Raw genomic sequence first — 20299 nt, forward strand, 5'->3', positions numbered from 1 at the left:
TACAGAAACTGTATTTCCACTGGGAAAATAAAAGCTTTCAGACAGTATTGACTATTGAAATTAAAGAAAAAAATCTGTTAATGTTAAATTTCTTGCAAATATTACCCATATGTGTTTATAAACAGTGTTTACATTAATCATATAACATTTGTATTAAACACCATAGAAACAGAAATAATAGGGTATTAGGGTTGTCTTCAAGGCAGAGGTCTTTCAGAAGAATAAATTAAAATATTAAACATAAAATTGATGTACAGAACATATAAGAGTACAAAATCAAAGAAAGTGCAAGGGGATTGACAGACATCCTGTCACTGCAAATGACTGAAATGTATCATGAATTTTTGAAATATTTGCTTTCCTCCACCATGGGAACTGAAAGAAAGCCATACCACAAAGTAAAACATGCTTTTGGTTTAAAAGCAAAAAATTATTCCAATGATAGAAAGTACTAGGTTGCATAAGGGCTTAAGTGTGCTGAACACAGAAAAAAAATCACAGGAACAGCTAATGCAGCAGCTGGTTGAGCCTAGAAAGGGAAAGCCCAGGACTTATGATTTAGCAATCTGTGTAACATCAAAAAAGATGCACATAGTACACAGAATATAAGAGGACTGAAATCCTGCTCTTTTTTGCCCTTCCTAAAAATAACTTTTAAATTAGTTAAATCATCAGCAGAATATGGATAATTAAAGCCTTTGCTATAATCTGTTTTCCCATATGGGAGCGGAGTACAATTTTGTTTAAAGCAAGGGTGTATTTAGAAGATAAGATAATATAACCATTCTCTGTAACTTAGTTTATCATTTACCTCCAAGTTTCTGAGATATGTATTTATGCTTGATTTACAGGAATAACATTTTAATCACAATACACCATAAAGTACAAGTGAGTTTCAACCTTTCTGCTTTAAAACCAAAAAATATATTACGGGTAAATGTAGTATTACTACCATGATACAGAAAAAGAGAGAGAGAGAGACTGATTTTTAAATTCCCACCTTAATTTACAGAGTTTTACTTTAAATACTTTCATATTTTTAAAAGTATTTTCATTACTTCTTTGGAAAAAAGTGAACTTCAAAATGAATATGGAATTCTGATGCTTTAACGAGGCACATATTTTTTAAATTTTTATTTTCAGAGCTGTTTTACATGTTCCCAGTTTGCTTTTCCATTTGAAATTAAGCCACTGTTTGAACAATCTCATCAGTGTGCTACTTTATTTGTTCTTTTTCTTTACTTTTAGTATATTTCATGGTGCAATAAAAGTTTCAGTCAAAAATGGAGGTTAAAAATCTGAACACATTCTGTTTTTCAGCCTTGATAGAGAATAAAAACTGTGATAAGCCCATGAAGAATTTCAACAGTAAACTACTGTGATTGCCTTGCTATTACAGCTCATTATCATCACGATGATAACAAGACAATGGTGGACATTAACAGAAATATAGATATAAATCACATCACAATGCAATCATGTAACTGTATAACAAAAGTTTCTAACAAATATTTTAGCTGGAAATACAAAAAAGAATTTTGTTGCTTTTCCCCACGATATGTTCTAAATTGTTCTGCCCTATCAATATGGAGACTTATTTTTAAACACTAAATAGGCTAAACAAAATGTTGGTTACCCTCTATGCCATGTCACAGGAAAGACAAAAGCTTAAGCTCTCCTTTATTCAGGTATCTTAGTTTTTCTTACCCCTTTGTAGGATGCATCGGAGAAAATAGTATGGAAGCAATCTGGAAAACTCACAAGTCATTGCTCATGGACATTTCATTAAATTTCAGTAAGTTAATTATCTGAAGCAAGAGTAATCCATGTGAGAAAATGGGAACTATAAAAGCTCGTATTAATATCACTGAAAATCTGGAACAAAAATAAAATACTAATCTGTTTCTGCCACCTGCAGAAAACATACACAAACCACCAAGAAGTGAGCCTGCCCTAACTGAAGTTCTTAGATTACCTAGTTGTTTTTTATAGTTGCAAGACTGAACACCATACATAATCTACCAAGTGAGCTACATTTTCGCTGAATCATTACAGCATCATCAATGTTTCTTAAGAAATTGGACTGTATAAGTAGAACAAGAGATGTTAGATGAAAAAAAAAAAGAAAAAAAAAAAAGGCTACATTCTGGGGCTTGAGAAATCTTGCAGCTTATTCATGTGAGACTTTAGCCCAAAATAGTGAACATGTTTGGCCTTGGAGTTTTTGGCCCCTTGTGAAACAAATTAAAAATAGGTCCTTTCTAGTTCTAGGTCTACTCCTGAAAGAAAAATAGGGGGGAGGTGCTGTATGATTCCAGATTTCAAACCAAATCATTCTCTCCCCATGCCCAACTTCAAAGGCCTTTGGATTTCAGAGGTTGATTATATATTTCTGCTGTTTCTAGAGAGTTACAATATTCTAGGAATCCTCAGTCATATAAAAGCAAAGAATTTTAACATTTAAAAGGTATATATTTTAGAAAATAGTGCAATTTGTGTACCATCCCTCAGTGGCCATTTCATGCCTCGAGTTGGAATTTAAATCCAGCTCCAGTCAGACTCATTAAAAAATCTTTCAAATAGAGAATTCAAGTTCTAAAGGGAAATTCAGATTTATTTGAGACTAAAATGAAAAGTAACTAGCAGCTAAACCAAAGCAGCATGCCTTTTTTGAAAGACTATGTCTAAAAACTTGAAGCTAATAACTCCTAAAACTGAAATCTTTTTTCTGCTTTCCCCTTGGTCTTTTCTAGAAGTTTAAGCAAAAACCCATATTAAATAACAGAACACGTGCTGAATTGTGTGTCTCAGCCTCCACATCAATTAGGTCTATTTCCTTCACAAAGAAAATCAAACTAAATCACCCCTTTTTCTCAGCTTGTTAGATTGACACACATATACAGTAGTAGCAAACTTTTACCCTCTGTAGATCTAAACCAGATGTTTCTTCCTGCCTGACAAAAGAAACAAAAGCAACCTCAAAGTGTATGTATTTTTCATTAATCATGCTCGTTGGCACACCTTTATTTACTACTTCTATTTTCAATCTTATAAGAGATTTTCAGCTTGCCAAAGATGTGACTGAGAGAGATAAGATACAAGTTCATAAAATTTTGTCTGATTTAGAGATGTATCTATCTATAACAGTTTATTCACTCAACTTATTCAGAAGTAACATGTCTCTTTAGAATACCTACAAGCAAAAGCTATAGCAGTTACAGTTTCTTAACGGATTATAGGCAATAAAAACCCACTTGTTAACATTTCAATCTGTGGTACATTACTTTTATTTATATGATGCAAAGTATTAGTTATTTTAAGACTTTATGAAGTGGTATCTTTTAACGATCTTTTATTTGCAATCTCATTTAATTAGTTTTCAATAATAAAAAAAAAACCAACCTAATATGTAAGTTGCTCTTATGAATCAATTTGGAGACTTGTGAGATCTGGGTTCAATGCCAGTTTTCTCTCTCTTAAGACTTCATGTATGAAATTGGTATTCAAAACAGTAATACCATTTAAAGTGAAATAAATGAAAACTTGAAACTTCACTTTTTGTAAAACTTTTTCATGTAACTGTAACAATATCTTAGTATGGATACTTAAACAGGTACCTTTCCCTGCTGAAGATTTTAAAGTTCTTTTGTTTTGCTGTTTTTTTGCACACTGACTTGATTTGCTAACAAATTCAAAAACAGTGACAGGCAGTTACCTTAGTCTCCCTCAATGTATAGGAGGCAGCTGAACTAAAGACAGAAATGTCTCAGCTGCAGCCAAGAAAAATAATGAATGTGATTTTTCTGATGTGATTTTATGCCCTGGAAGCAATAGGTGCCTTCCATGTCCTTAGGGAATTTCAGGGAATTTACTGCTTAATTAAAAAGGCATTGGAAAAATATTTTAATAGTCCTTTCAGCAGGGAGCAAGGCATCATCTCTCTAGCTGAATTCTCTACCTTGGCTTGTGAGCTGCTGTGCTCCTGCATCTGCAGGCCAGATGAACTGTGTGCTCTGCATGCAGATTAAAACACTGTCAGTGAGTCGACTGGGGAGGGCTCCTTCCCATCCAGAGTAGCCCCTTCTCTCTTGGATCAAACATTCACCAAGGAAGTGGAAGAGATGGCTTTGAATCCTGGAGTTTAAGAGGAATTAAACCTCAGCTCTACATACCCAATATGAGTGTTGCTACCATCCAGATCACAGCATTGATAGACTGACCTTTCTCATGTTGCTGTGTTAACAGTGGATAATCTCATGGAAGATTTGCTCAAGGCACGGCTACTTGAGCATGTCCCCATACCAAGTATCACTGTTTACATCCCCTTCAGAAAGTTATATTAAAATGTGAGACTTCAAACACACAATACTTCAGATACTACCATTGTTTTAAGAAATGCTGTTCAAGCAGAGAGGATATGGTTAAAACTACAGCATAAAATCTTTAGATGAGGCTTTAATGAGTTAGGGAACAGAAAGTTGCTTCTCAGGACTTGGCAAAGAGGTGACTGATAAAAATTTCAAGTTTGGCTCTAATACCTCACAGTTTTTCTCTTTTTTGTCCTTTTGGAGGTATCAGGAAATTTCAGTAATACAGACCAAGGCATGATTCATGACAACATCAAGTACAAAGTTCTCCATCTTAACAAGCGCTAATTTTATTTTGAACTGGTATTTAATTTACCCAAATTCTGTCTGTGAAGTTACTCAGTAATAAAAAATATTTACAAGGATCATGACAAATGAAGCCAGCACCCTCAAAGGCAGCCAGTATAACAGTATTTTGTCTTGCATCAGACTGAAGTAACTTGGCATGTAAAAAGGCATATTTTTCCAGCTCAGGAAAGGAATGCACTTCAACAGTGTCAGATTCAAAATGAAATAGAATATCAAGACCATGTTGGTGCATCAAACCTGCAGCCAAAACAAATTGTACATATTTATTGCTTTTGATCACAGATACTGTATTTGAATCAAACAGATCCTGCCAATAAGCACACTAACCTGTGAGCTCGTGCTATGAGACTACCTTTACCAAGAAGTCCAATAGATGTCTTCAGAAGTATCAAACATTTAGGGCTGTACTTAAGGTTGTATTTAAAGTGAGCTATCTAGTTTGTACTTCCAGACATAAATGAGGACAAATTAGGTTGCAGTTTAGATACAGGTAGATGACAAGAGTGTGACCGGTAACACTTTTTTATTCCCAACCATGAAAAAATTTTACTCCCTAAGGAGAGTTAGATGATAACTAAACAGATCCAGCATCAAGAGCTGCATGTGAATAACACCTATTCTAGTGAATGCCCACTTGGCAATATATTGTAATTACAGTCACTCTTGTTGGCAACATTCAGCTTTTAGTGTACTAAAAATCACACATACACACACAAAACTTCAAGCCCTGAGGCAAAAAAGGCACAAGAATTCTTATGGTTTGGAACGGGAAACATTATACCTGTCAAGAGATGCATAATTTTAATATTTTGGATTTTGAAAAGATAAAGAAATAAAACTGAAAGGTTGCTGCTGGGTAAGACAATTCACGATGAAACAAACAAATAAGTCTGTATTAATTTCCCAGAAATGTCTTCTCAGGAAGATAAAATATTCCAATTTTGGAAAGACCTTCTAAAATGTTTAATCAGTAGCTAGGACTGGATTTCTCAGATAGTGAAGATGAGCACCTCTAAGGAAACGTATAACCTCTAACTAAAGTAGTAAAGTAAATAATAAACATAGATATTAATCACAAGATGAAATGGTTCTTATGATTTAAGTCTTGCTACCTGACACAGAGCAGCAGTGAAGAATGCCACAAAGGATAAAATTACTATCGAATACAGCCTCTGGATCCCTGCCAGTCTCCCAAAGTTGAGATGTATTAACTCTGATTGGATCTGACTGGACAGGGAGTGCTTACTGCTCCTATTATTTTTTTATTGCCTTCCTTCGTGCCACCACAATAATAAATACCTTGTACTACCTAATGCATGCTATGAATACGATAGTGTTTTCCAGTGAATAAATTTTCCAGTGCCCAGATCAAAGAAGCACTTACATGCACAAGTGGAGTAAACTACTTCTCAGATAATAACCCACAATAAACCTTGCCTGATTTCTTAACTGAGTCATATGTGGCTATTTTCATTTGGAAGTGTCAAAAAGACAGCTGAGTACTGTATAGATCCAGAAGTATCACAAACTTGGCTGACTAGAATATCTCAGGGACAATCCTCTACTCAACCTTATTTGCATTTTTTACAGTATGTGCCCCCATGCCTCAGTCCCTAGATGAGCCAAATCCAGTGGATATATCCAGTACAAATCCAGTATGATGTGCATGGAACTTCAGCAGCAATTCTAGCATAAAGCACAACTTTTGTTCAGAAATATAGAAGGAAAGAATGATGCTGATTTCTTTCTAATCTAAAGTAAATTAGTAAATAGACAAGCAACAGAAGCAAAGTTGGGATTAGAGACATAAAATTCTCTTACCAGAAGATGTTAATCTTGCTGCTCTAGGACATTAAAGCAGTAACAGCCATAGTATATAATACATATTATTGTACTACATCATATTCTTTATATAACGGTTTAGGAGTCAGGACATCTGGCAATAACCAGGAAATCTCACACAGCTTGTTAGTTAAAAATCAGCTCTTATTTCCTATGCAAGTGATCTAATCACTATGTTGGTTGTGGTCACGCCTGTTCCTCTTGAAGGTGTGCAGTAGAACCAAATTTCCAGAATTCATGGGATAAGAAAGAAAAAGAAAAATAAAAACTAGATCAGTCTGTAGACAAGTGAGTCTCTGGTCCAAATATTATGACTCTTACCCAGTAACCTGATACAGTAAAATGCATATGGAACCTAATCTATCTTTTTGTGAATCTGCCTGCAGGTTATAGGACTCTTCAAACAAAGGCCACAGTATTTAGAAGAACACATCTTCACATTTTGATGACTCTTACAAGTCACAGAAGAAAGTAAATAAGGCATATCTTTATTGAGAAATTATTTAGCTTACGAAGAACTGCCATGTCCTGTGATCAGAGAGAGGTAAACACAAGGGAAAAAAATCCACAAATACTACTGGTGAAAACCCCCACTGATTAGTAGTGGCACTGCTTGCATTTGCTTAGGTGTAAACATTTGGATTTATTGAGGTTTACTGGGAAAAAGGCTGAAGAATGGAGAAGCTCATAAATGCTAACAAAAACAGGAGTTTAGTAGAATATTCTATTTAATGATTGCTTTACTGACAGCTCACACATATCATACATATGACCCAATAATTTTTTTTTTTTTTTTAGCATCAAAGATGAGTTTAATGTAGGGTTTGGACTTTTTTTTTCTCCCCATTATTTAACTATTTAACTATTATTTAACTATTTAACTATTTAACTTTCTTTGGTTTGCAGGTGTTCGTTGAGTCACTCTTATGCATGTCCACCTTAAATGAAAGGCTTTTTAAAAGTAAAAGGCCTTGCAGAATATTCTAAAGATGTTCACAATGCTCAGCAACGTGCCAGGTAACTTAAGCCTTTCTGAAAAGCTCTGATATCGCTGAGTCACTTCAAAGGTAAGACTTCTTCTCCACCTCTCTCAGGTAGTCCTGAACACTGTGTACTCATGCAAGAGTTACATAGTTGGTTCAGAGGTCAAACATTTCCCCAATATAAGACTAATTCCAATAGCTGTTTTTAAAATTAGGATCAAGCCTGTTGACTGGCACTGCATGCTACCAGGGGCAAAATAAGAGATTTGAATATGGGCTTAGATGCTAATAGATAACATAGCTTTGAAGACAACACTGCATGTGATTTAAGATACCTGTTTCACTTATAGTTTCACATTCTGTGCATTAGAATTATCTAATAATGAATGTAGGGGTTATCAGGTCTAGTTTCCCTGCAAGGAAGAAGAGGTGATAGTCCCCAAAAAACTAGAAAGGAAGAAGGAAATTCTATTTCACCATTCTAAGTTTATAAAGTAGTCAAACAGGATTTGAAAGCTCAGCATCACTGTGATAAAGAGGAGCTTCTCTCTTTTTAATGGAAGGTTGAGACTTTGTCTCCAGCTCTTCACAATCTTTCCCTCCCTGGCCTACATGTTAGTCTCGCTTCCATGCAAGCAGAGCCAGCTGTTTCTCAGCCAGTAGCTGCTTCTTGCAGCAATTCCAGCTTCCAGTGGTGGCACAGAAGTGCACACACCGTATGTTCATTGGACATTTACTACTGCCTTATCCAGTAGAACTGGGCAATTATAAAGACATAATGATAATTTGTGAACAGAAAATAAGGGCTCCTCCTACTTAAATTTGTCCCACAAAAGAACAGAATACAAATGCCATCTACTTGCAACAGACAATTCATGAACGTGCTATCTAAAATACGAACAAATTATATGAGCAAATATCAGCACCAAACTAATCCAAATCATGACCTATTTATGGGTTGATTATAATAACAAAAAATGACTACAAATAAATAGTGAGTAATCTGTGAACAGGCTACAATTCTCACATATAAATTGCTGTAAATGAAAAATTTAACCAGCTCTAGTTAGAGCCATCTATTTATTAAGAAAACTCTTTAGCACTCTTCAGCTGGAGCTGGCAGAATGATTTATCTCCATACACAGTGATAAAGACAAGGGAAATCAGTATTCCTGGACATTTTAAATGCTGGTTTTGATTCTCTGGAGCCCTATAGTATCATTTATAACTTTGTAGTCTGGACTTTAGACATGACCATTCTCATTTGGTAACATTTTAAAGCCACTTTGCCCACTTCAGATAACACAATACACAAGGCAGTGGCAAATCAACATTTCTTTGTTTAAATTACATAGTAAAACAGCTATGGTTTACACTATCCTTCTTTGTCTTTAAAAATATTCTACATGGAAAATAATGTAAATATTCTAGCAGGAATATGTATTCCTAGTAACATTAGCATAAACCCCAAAGTGAGCATTAGAGTCTTGAAGAAAAAAGCATGTGATCTTTTAAATGTTTTTTTAAACTTTGCAGCAAAACGTTTCCTGGGAAGATTAATAATATAAACAAAGTATTCATTCAGTTAGGATTTTCCTTTATCAGAGGTAGTGGTCACTGCAAAATGAGCAGAGAATAAGGTTATTATTTTTATGGTTTAGTGCTTGATTTTTTTTAAACAAATGTTCAAGATCATCATGTTGCTGTTAGGACTGCTGTCTTCCAATATGCACCAGTTTGAGACAGCAGAGGAATTGATGACTGTCCTTGCTTTCAAGCCTCTTAAAATGACATTGCATAAGCTCAGAAGGATAAGAAGTAGTTTTAAAACTGTTGCAGGGGTACTTTACAACTGTGTAAAAGCTCACTATACCTTTGCCAATGAAAGGCATAAGAAACAAAGCAACTGTGTTTTCTGTTACAACAGAAGATAAATAGTTTCAAAAGGTGAAGACTGCCTGCCGCAGTGCATATGCCCCATTATCCATCTGCACACTGATTTCTTTGTTTCTCTCGTTTCGAACTATAAAGTATTCATACATACAAACAGACCACTTTCACACTTGACTTGTGACTCAAATTACAACTACTTTGATCATTATTATTATTATTATTATTATTATTGCATTTATATTGCAGTTTCTAGACTAAAAAAGGTGCTTCTCAAACTGAGACGAAAAGTCTATAGCTCCTTTCTACAAAAACTGCCTACAATTTACTTCCAATAACCTCAACACACTTGAGATAATACAGTCAGAAATAGCACCAAAATTGGAAAAAATGCAGTCAATTTAAGCTTTGTTGCCTTTTTCATCATATATGAAATGCATATAAGCATATATTTTTGCTTATAATTCTAAGGTTGGTAACTTCACACGTACTACATATATTATGATACCATGCACATTAAACTGTGAAAGTTGCACACTTTGATCAGAACCTGTAGATTTTTTAGCAAAAAACACACACACAACTTTTTTTCTTGTTAAGACTTTGGGCTGCTCCCTAGCAAAAAACATGGTGTACTGATTGTAAAAACAAAAGGAAGAAGATAGAATGGTATCAAAAATCACAGAGGAATCAATTCATGCACTATTTTGCATCAATTTATTCCCATCTAGTAAGACAAACAGGAGAAATACAAACTGTTTTGATAGCATTTCCAAACTGAGTTTCATGCATATTTACAAATCTCTTCATGAGGTTAGGACTAGTTTTGTATAATCATAGAATGGTTCAGGTTGGAAGGGAGCTTTAAACATCATCTAGTTCAACCCCCCTGCAGTGAGCAGGGACATCTTCAACTACATTGGGTTACACAGAGCCCCTGATAATCTCCAGCATCAGGGCTTAATGAGAAAAATGTTAAATTTGTGGAGATTTACTATCTGTTATAACACTTCTAAAGGCAAATGTATGAAAAAAAAATTGATTTCTGCCTGCCTAAAGCCAGCAGCACTGTGCTAGCTCTAAGCAACACAAAATGTGCAGGAACTGATATATTCCTTCATTTTGTGTTTAAAGTCAGTGCAGTGAAAGATTAAGATGTGTTTCCAAAGTACTAAAGTATATTTTTGATATGAGCAGTAGCTGTTAAATCCCAGCATATCAGAATCTCCTAGCAGAATGATGATTTGGCAAAGGTTTAGGAAATGAAGACTGTTGACACAGCAGATTAATGCATTTGTTTGCTTACTCCCAGTCTCTCCTCAAGTAATATTGTATCTATTTAAGGTTTAATGAAATTAGATTACACTTTTATACCATCAGGTTATTCTCGTCTGTATTACTTGTATTCTAATAGCAGGGTGGATAGGTAAGTGAATGTGAGAGGGGGGGAGAGAAGAGAGAATTTTAACTGCTGTCCATCTGCTTCAAAGAATGGGATTTTTGGTTTGAGTAACAGCAGAGCATTCATTTGTATTCAGTCCAATCTATATGCCTATCTTTCCACTGAATCAGCTTTGTGCATTTTAAAAGACAATTTTTGTAAGAATGCTGTCATGAATTATAACTACAAAAGTTATGCAGAGTATATCTCACATATCATGGGTTGGATCCGTTCTGCTTTACACCACTAGACAAAAATTGCTTACTGATGGTACTTGCATTAGAATTGAATGCACTTTTACTTTGGCAGCAGAAAGTACAATGACATCTATTATCACAGTGTTGAGTTAAAACGTAATTTAGCCAACCAATTTGCAAATTGTACCGGCATACAATAGACAGAGGATAATTTAGGTTGGAAGGGACACAAAGAGGTCTCAAGTCCAACCTTCTGCTCAAAGCTAGCCATAACACTGATTGTGTTGCAGTCTGGTCTTGAAAACCTCCAAGGACGGAGACTGCACAACCCCTCTGTGAAATCTGATCCACCAATTGACTGTCCTCATAGTGAAAAAGTTTTTCATTATATCCAGTCTGAAACTCTCTGCCTGTTGTCTCTTGTTTTCCTGTCATGCATCACTGTGAAAAGCCTGTCTCCTTTCTCCATTTAAACTCCCTGTAGGTGTCTGTAGGCTGATACTACCCCCTCCCAAAGCCTTCTCTCCTCTAGGATGAACAAGGCCAGTTCCCTCAGCTTCTCCTCCTAGGGCATGGTGTTCCAGTCTCCAACAGAAGGTGGCCCTCCACTGAATTTGCAATATCCTTCTTGCATTGTGGGGAGGACAAAACTGGATGTGGTCTAAATCATGTTGAATATATGGGGATAACTTCTTCCCTTGATCTACTGGATATGGTCCTGTTCATACAGCCCAAGGCTGTTGGCCTTCTTTGCAGTGAGGGCATGCTCTTGGCTCATGTTCAGCTTGCTGTCTACCAAAGTCCCCAAGTCCTTTCAGCAGAGCTGTTTCCTAGACAGTCTCCTGTCTTAATCATTGCATAGAGTTAGTCTTTCTCAGATGTGGGACTTTATATTTGCACGTGTTGAATTTCGTAAGGTTCTTGCTACCCCATCCCTCCAGCATGTCTAGGTCCTTTGCATGGCAGCACTCTCCTCCAGTGTAACTACTGACACCCCAGTCTGGTGTCATCTGCACACTTGATAGAGTGCACTCTGTTGCCTTCACCAGGTCATGGATTAGAACAGGACAGTACTCAACCCCTTACCACTTGTATACAACCCATTAACAACTACCCTCTGAGCCGGACATCTAAGTAGGTTTTACGTATTGAGTTGTCTACTCATACAGACCATACATCCTAATTCGGACATACGAATATTGTGGGAGACAGTGTCAAAAGTCTCACTAAACTTGAGGTACTCCTCTCTCCTCATGCACAAATGCAGTCATTTTACCACAGAAAGTAATCAGGTTGGTCAGGTCTGATTCACCCTCAGGAAATCCATGCTGAATGTTCCAAATCACTTTCTTCATCATGTGCCCACAGAAGTGTCCTCCAAAGAGGTGTGCTCCTTGATTTTCCCACAGACTGAATGCAGAACAGGCTGCTGTTCCCCAGATTGTTCCTTTGGCTTTTTTTGAAGATTGAGCATTATGGCAAAAAGCTAATTTCAAATTTAATTTGCCAACATTTTTAATAATGCAAGTAAATTAAATCAGAAAAGATATAAAAACAAGAACCTTTCTCAGTCTGGTAGTAACCATAACCCCACTCTTCCACCTCTCCCAAACATACACATAAGGTGGTATTCTACTTCCATGAATAACCAAAACCAGAGGTACAGAGAAGAAAGAGTGAAAGGCAAGTATACATTTTAAAGGAGTACAGGAACAATATCTTTTAGCAGCAAGAAAGATGCATAAAAAAGAACCTAGAATCTTTACTGAACACAATTTATCAAGGAATCATGAAATGTAAAGTTTTAGATCCTCACTTACTGAATCAAATGTAAAAGGTAACACAGTAAGGGCAACTGAAAACTGAAGATAATCAGAATTATGACAAATGATATCATTCTCAGTGCTGCCATTATAATGTAAATATCTCACAACGCAGTGATAGTCTCTTCATTGCAAACAATTCAGTACATGTTTCTGTAACTCAGTTTCTGTCAGGAGACCTCTATAATACAAATAGCACTTAGTATTGGCAAGATTTCACTTAAAATGCTATAATTTAGCAACCAGTGGGCTGTTTTGACTAGAACTGATCAAATCCAAGCGAAGTTTTAACTAAAAGCTTTTATATTACTGCCTGTCTTTCTAGAAGTACAATGAGAAAGCTACAAGGATAACATGCAAAGAAATACTGTCTCACCCTAATGCACCAAATTACTATAAAATTTCTTCAGACTCAAAAGAAGCAATCTTCTCTGAAAAAATGGTATCATGCTTTCAAGGGAAATTTAAATCACATATTGAATCACAATGCATATTTTTCTTGGGCTTTTGGAAAAAGATAAGCTATACAATATATAATTTTCGTTAGTAAATCATAATTTTAGTCATTAACAGGATTGATCCAGCTTCTACTGAATCAATGACAACTTTGAAATTTACTTCATTGATTGAAAGATCAAATAAATAGGATTAGGATTTTTTTTCCCTCTTGTTGATCCACAGATTCCCTAAATTTATCATATTTGGTGCCTACTCACTGTGAGACAAACTATGCACATTAATAAACCATTGCTTTAATGAGCTATGCCCTACTAATGTGCACAGGACTAAGTATTTGAGAACTACCCTAAGTTTTATGCCATGAGGCTCTAAACATGTTACTCCAACCTAGTATTTCAGTCTCAGCTAAGGACATACTAGTTCTGTAAAAACAGTTCTTTGACACCCTTGTTATTTTTAAGAAGCTTGAAATTTTGCAAGGAGAAAGCAATATTTCTAATCAAGGCAATTTTAGGTGGAGGATTACTTTTCTTTCATTGCTATGCTCACATATAAATGGGCAAATAATAAGGCGGGTGTAAAACTGCATAAGGAATGACTTAAAAATTAGATGAAAAGGAAAGGTAATAAAATATTTGTGAGCAGAAGAGTCAGAAATAGCAATAGCAGTAATTGTATTTGCTATTTCTAAAGTTACTTCTATCTCAGAGGAATCTAAACCATCTTATCTTGGGCGAGATTGTACTCTGAACTACATAAAAAGAATAAAAGACAAAAACTTGTGAAGTTCTGTTTGTAGGATTTCTAACCACTCGCTCCCTCAAGAGCATATAGGCTTCATATCTTCAAAGGAGAATAGGAAAACAGACACCAAAATTTGAGTTCACAATATAATATAAACAAAGACATTGCAAACTGCTGAATTCATCTACTTAGAAAAGGCAGAAGTAGAGTTCAAGCTGTCAAAGAGGAAAAGCTGTTGTTCAAGGTGCACTATACATATTTCATAACTGATCAACAGAACATTAAAACTCATAGACCTTATAAACTTTTGCAGTTGTCACAGTAATGCAGAGTTCATACCTGTGGCAAGATAGATGATATGGAAAAGCATGTCCTTCCCCTGCACAACATCCACAACCACATGGGAAAATCGGCTGTTGTCTTCCATGAAGTAAGGAACTGGAATAACTGGTTGAACGACCTCATGCATTAAGAAGAATTTTTGAGCATCTTGAAGATTCCTCTCAGTCAAATTTACATACAAACCCTGGTCCATGGTGCCACACTATAAACACAGAAAAGTAATATTACTATGTGCTTCAACGATAACAGCAGATTTACTCTCTGATTTAGAGCACAAGAAAATAAATAAAAAAAAAGAGTATACCTTGTAGTGACACTGTGGAATTGCATTTTCAGGTCTCATTTTGGTGCTGACCAGACTGTCCACATAGTGATTGAGGAAGCTCTGCTTTCCTGAGGCAGTACTAAGGAGGCTCCCTAACTCTAAACAACATGGAAGGGCACCGGACTGACCACCACAGATGGGCTATTGGAATATTTTGCTATATCCTATGTTCACAGGGCAAGGAGAAAAACTACCATCCAACAAACCACAGAATTTTCTGACTAGTATTCCTTATAATTTACACAGACACAGTGCTAAAGTCATAACAAATTTTCAAAGGAAATCTCATTTTCTATCACAGCCAGGCTCTGACAGAAATCCCAGGTGAAAACACTATGCTTGGTTCTAGCAGCTTCTTCAGACCCTGTGCTCTAACTATAAAGTGTTATCCATGGTAAAGGCATTTTTGCTTTGGAACTGACCATACTTTATATCTGAAAACTGTACTTTTTCCTGACAGGAAAGCATTCATTATTTGCATGTACAAATTTCAAACACAAGTAAACAAAACAAAGTGGCAGTTAATTTTAGCATCTTTATGTTTAAGTCTGAACTAACTGAAGACACAAAAGAGAAAGATGCATAGCACATGTGAATATGTAAACATCCACATGTTTACTCATGCATAATTGCATCAGAAAAGCAAAGTAATACTTCACAACATTTATCAAATATATATATATAGTCATATTTTTTGTTCTATTCTACTATAATAAACTATGCCATGAATTACAGCATGAACTAAATAATACAATGTGCAAAACCCTCCCAGTTATTCTTTCATGATTGCTATGTTTTCAGTCTGAAATTAAGTGATTATTCCAAATCCACAAATGTTAAGAAAAACTCAAATAAATAATTTCATGATGAGAGGTCATATGATGAGGAAAGACAGTTAAGCAACTGGCAGGAAACAATGACTTGCTCTGTGACCACCCTGCATGTTAGGCCAGTGAAATAAACCATGCCAAAGAAGAATTTCACTGAATCTATCAAGCAGGAAAGATTCCAGCTGGAACGCTCATAGTACACTGAAATGCATATGCTCCTTGGTCTTACGATAGACATTTTCCAGTGTGAAGAGAAAAGCAACACTCTCTGGAAAAAAATAGTGTTCCTCTAATCAGGGACTCCAATAGTACTCTAATCTGGAAAATATTTCATTAATATAATCCAATCCTGGAAATACAATGTCTGAAATAACTATCACCACACAGCAGTAGTCTTCCTTCAAATCACATACTTCTGTCTGTTATTGCTGAGTAGGTGAATACTCTGAGGATAAATCTACTTATGAGACTATGCAAAGAGAACTTCTGATATTTTATTATAAGGACTCTATAAAAGAAAAGTCCTTCTTTCTGGGAAGGAAACCAGTGACCCAGCCAATGAATATATCCCATCTACATGAAGTATATACTCTAAAGCACCATCAATTCACAAAAAAAAATGGCTACACCTAGCTCTAAGCACTAGACTAGTTTCTATTATACATCACTGCTGCAGTTATGAAGCCAGAAATCCAACACAGTTCAACAGATTAAAAGATAGCACCTGCAAAAGAAGTTCAACATCACTAATGATACCTAGAGATCAGTTAATGTCAACTGTCTTCAATACTGAGTTGTAAAAGGCCACGTTATAACTTTTAGCACTAGCACTGGCCTGCAAAGCTGTTGCTCAATGAGGTATGATACAACTCTTGCCACTGTTCTTGTAATTTGGATGAAGTACCAGTCATATTAAAATCAGCCAGAATATCCAAGCAAGAATTTTTTCAACACTGCAGTCTTGACTGGGCTTTAGTGATGAGCACCAACAGTGCAGTAGAGACTTAAAACTGCTTTTACACAGTCATCAGGCTGTGATCTTTGTATGTACCATTCTGTATGGGGTGTTCTCACAATAATTATCAACACATTAATATAAGGTTTGTAGGGAGATGTTAATAACTTTCATTGGACTTGCTCACCTAGTCAGAAAGAAGATGATAATTTTACACATAAGTCTTTCTTCAGGCTTTCTCCTTCAAGAATTTAGCCTCACTTAGACCCTGTTACTATCACTATTTTGACAATACAAATATTTCTACAATATATAAAAAGCTATATACAAATATAGTCTGCTTCTGCAATATGGTTTACTTAAATGGTGTCTTGTCACTTGTAGTTAATGCTGAACATACTATTTAGGAAAGGTAACAGTTCTGGCCTGTAATTCAGAGAAAACTGTGCCTTATTTTTCCTTCATTTGCATAAATCAGGAAGTAACCTATAATCCCCAATGGGTGCTTCTGTTTCATGCTTGCAAAGATCTCACAACTCTTACAAGAAGATAAAGGAATCTGTTATAGGAGCAGTACAGAACTCATGAAACTGCATTGAGATTAAGGAAGGGTGAAAGGTGGATAAAGGTGAATATACTCAAGTATCTTGGTGAAAAGCTATTGTTGTTAATCACTAAATTGATGCTGTTTTCCCTTCTATTTCCCTTGCTAGAATCACACGCACTAAAGTTGTCCTAGTAGGAGTGGTGACGTTGCAGTAGAAAGCAATGTGTATGTGCTTACCTGAAATACTCTTTTATTTTTGTAGAAAGATCCACTGAGTGACCCACCTTGGACTAATTAATTTTATGCTGTCAGCCAGATGCAGATTATTACACCCTCTGACAAGTTCAAGTGAGGGGCACATCACCTCACAAATTATTTTAATCAGACTCTTCAGGAAGTATGGACCACCTTGCACAGGAAAATATATAAAATTTTGACCACTCCTCCTTTCCTCTCTCTTGCTCCCTCTCTCCACTTCCTTTTTTTCTGTCAGACAATGTTCCTTTTCAGGTTCTAATAGCACAAATACAATGTAAAAGACAATAGCAGTTTGACCACACTTCAGCCAGTGTTCCATCTTGATAGAAGATTGAAGTTAAGCCTTTTTTTCTCCTACCCTCCAAAGCACATCTACTTTTGAAGCCAAATTATTTTATGGAAGGTAAAATTAATTATGTGGAAATAAGGGGACCTCTTAAGCTTTTTTTTTTTTATTTATTTATTTTTTTTTAAGGTCTCGGACTATAACATACTGCAAAACTGGACTTATTATGAACCACACAGCACTTCGACAAAAAACCTCATGTAAACGATTGTCCTTCTCCCATGTACCTGTACCTGAAAATTTGGGTTAGGATTGGGATACGGAAGCCAAGCAGAGCGAGAGTTTTCCTGGTATTTGAAGGGTCCATTAAAGGCCTGAGTTACAGCACTGAGGTTGAAAACACAAACTGCTGAGGCTGCTATGCTGTTCCTGCAAAAGAAGCATAAACATTAATGTAAGTAACAATATTAAGAAGCCCATTTGCTGAAAAATAAATTAAAAAGGCAATAACCCTCCAAACCTTCAATTAACTAACAAAGCAGACATGATCAGCCAGGAGATGATATCTCAAGATAATGATATATGATGTGCTGATTTAGGCACAGAGATAAGATTTAAAATTTTTGTCAGTCTTGCCAAGTAGCTGGTGTGGGAGAAAGTCAGAACTTCCTACCTTCTGCTGCTGTTCTAATACCACAAAGCTAATCACACAAATTAGGGACACCTTTCTTCTTGTTACAAAGCTCGGGATGAGATTATTCTCAGGGCTCATTAATATTTCTTCTATACAACCAATGGCAGCACGACAGAACTAAGGATTTTCAATGTACAGTATGTCTCTAGACCCTATGACAATCCTGGGTAAGACACCTCCACAAAAATCCTGTCTTCCAAGAGGTGTTGTACAGCAATAAGAATGTAAGTTTCAGAAATCCATCAAGACAAAACAACTCGGACTGCGTACTTCACAAGATATCCTGTTAGAGGAATAAACAGAAACAAACAGCAGCCAAGCAAAACACAAAATTTCCCGTTCTTGTCTTGGAAATGTGATATACATGGTGACTATGAGAGCTCATAATATGGAAAACTGCATTGTTCTTTTCCACAATTTGAGATAAAAGGATAGATAACGAAGGTGGCAGTTGTACAAATTTCCATTGCAGGTAACAACTCCTGACAACTGATCCAAGCTGCATTTTTTCTTTTTCTTTTTTTTTTTTTTTCTCCTGTATCTTTATAGTATATTAAAAAAAAGCATTAGGGTACAATAAAGCCATCCAAATTCTGAAGATGCTGAGACTGTAGAATGCTGAATATGTTTCAGTAACATCTGATGCTGTTACACCAACAGAAAGGAATATGTTGCTCCCCTTCATGGGAGACCCTGGTGCTTCTCCACCATCAGGTTGAAGGGCTGAAAGGTGGATCATATAGCTTGTGCAGATACCTGTGAACAGATATTCAGCATCGGGAAGCAATCCTAACTTTACAACATTTCAACAATGTCCAAAAATGTAATTACAATATTTGATGGCAGAAACTAATATAATTTAAATGGAGCTATCAAAAAAAAAAAAAAAAATCATCCCCAAACAGTTATAATTAATTCCTTTTTCAATAGTCCATCTCTGTTGGACAAGGCAGAATGCTGAGCCATTGGGGAAGAAGGAAGTAGCAGCAAGTTTTTAAATATTGTCTACTTTCATGTGGCAAAGGCAGTCTTACATTAGCAAGTCCATTTCCAGAAGAGCCAGGGTGTGCTGATGGCAGCCCTGATACCCTTACTCAACCTTAGAAACTGTGGAATTTGTAGCACAGGAATTTCCATCATTCCCCAGATTGTCAGGACAGTCCTTCTGAGAAAAAAGCATCATTCCCCTTCCATGGCCAAAGCCCTGTGGATTTTCTGGAGCAGAATTGCTCTGATCAGGCTTTCCACAGCAGAAGCATGTCAAAGATATTTTGACTTCTCATGAAAGATCATGTTGAACATTGTATGAGCATGCCACTTGAGAAATGCCTGTCTTCTAAGATTCGAACTAACTAGTAAAAGAGACCAAAACCAATGAAATTAAAAATACTGATGAAAGTAGCATCAAATTTTCTTATCCGCAGCAGTCCTAAAGTCTCTACTATTCTCTTTTAAAAAGCAGAATTTAGATTCACTACATTACTCCATTGTAGGAATGGGGTTAAGCTCATCATCTGATGCCACAAGTCAGGAATCCCCCTCGCTGGTCATGCTCACAGGCTGAGCTGCTGGCCCAGGGGTGAGCCTGAGTCTGGAAGATGCCTAGATGCATTAATAAAAGACTGTACCAAAAGCATGAAAACTAGCTTAAGCTCAGATTCATGTTCACTGTATAAAATACTTAGGGATCACTATTTATTGTTGATTTGTGACTGTTTCCACCTGGTTAATGGATATTTATAGAAGGTAGGTATCCAGGTGCTTACATCAGTAGTAAGGGCCACTGATCTACATTTTAGGTGCCCAAGCACCTTTTAAAATTCTAGGCAAAACTGACTTAAACAGCAAGACGCTGCAAGGTAAGAGAATCAGAAACCAAAATCTGAAACTCTAATCCAGTGGTCTGAACACCAGGCTGCACAGTCATAACACATACACTGCTCTCACCAAGCAACAAATGAACTCCAGTTATCATGTTTAAAGTAACAAAGGACATTTCTGATACGA

The 20299-nt window shown here is 36.1% G+C and overlaps 1 protein-coding gene across 1 annotated transcript in view; it reads right to left on the reverse strand.

Annotated features, from left to right (window-relative positions):
• Nucleotides 1-20299, reverse strand: part of LOC104528129 (semaphorin-5A) — a gene marked incomplete at its 3' end in the record, with an annotated part of 155936 nt that overhangs the window by 35668 nt on the left and 99969 nt on the right. Inside the window, exons 8-9 of the mRNA XM_010172047.1 lie at nt 17892-18027; nt 14395-14599 (exon numbers count right to left, since the gene is read on the reverse strand). Of these exons, the coding sequence (XP_010170349.1) occupies nt 14395-14599; nt 17892-18027 (341 nt within the window). The remainder of the gene's footprint in view (nt 1-14394; nt 14600-17891; nt 18028-20299) is intronic.

Source organism: Antrostomus carolinensis, unplaced genomic scaffold, assembly GCF_000700745.2.
Source record: "Antrostomus carolinensis isolate BGI_N321 unplaced genomic scaffold, ASM70074v2 scaffold5537, whole genome shotgun sequence".
Classification (NCBI taxonomy): Eukaryota; Metazoa; Chordata; class Aves; order Caprimulgiformes; family Caprimulgidae; genus Antrostomus; species Antrostomus carolinensis.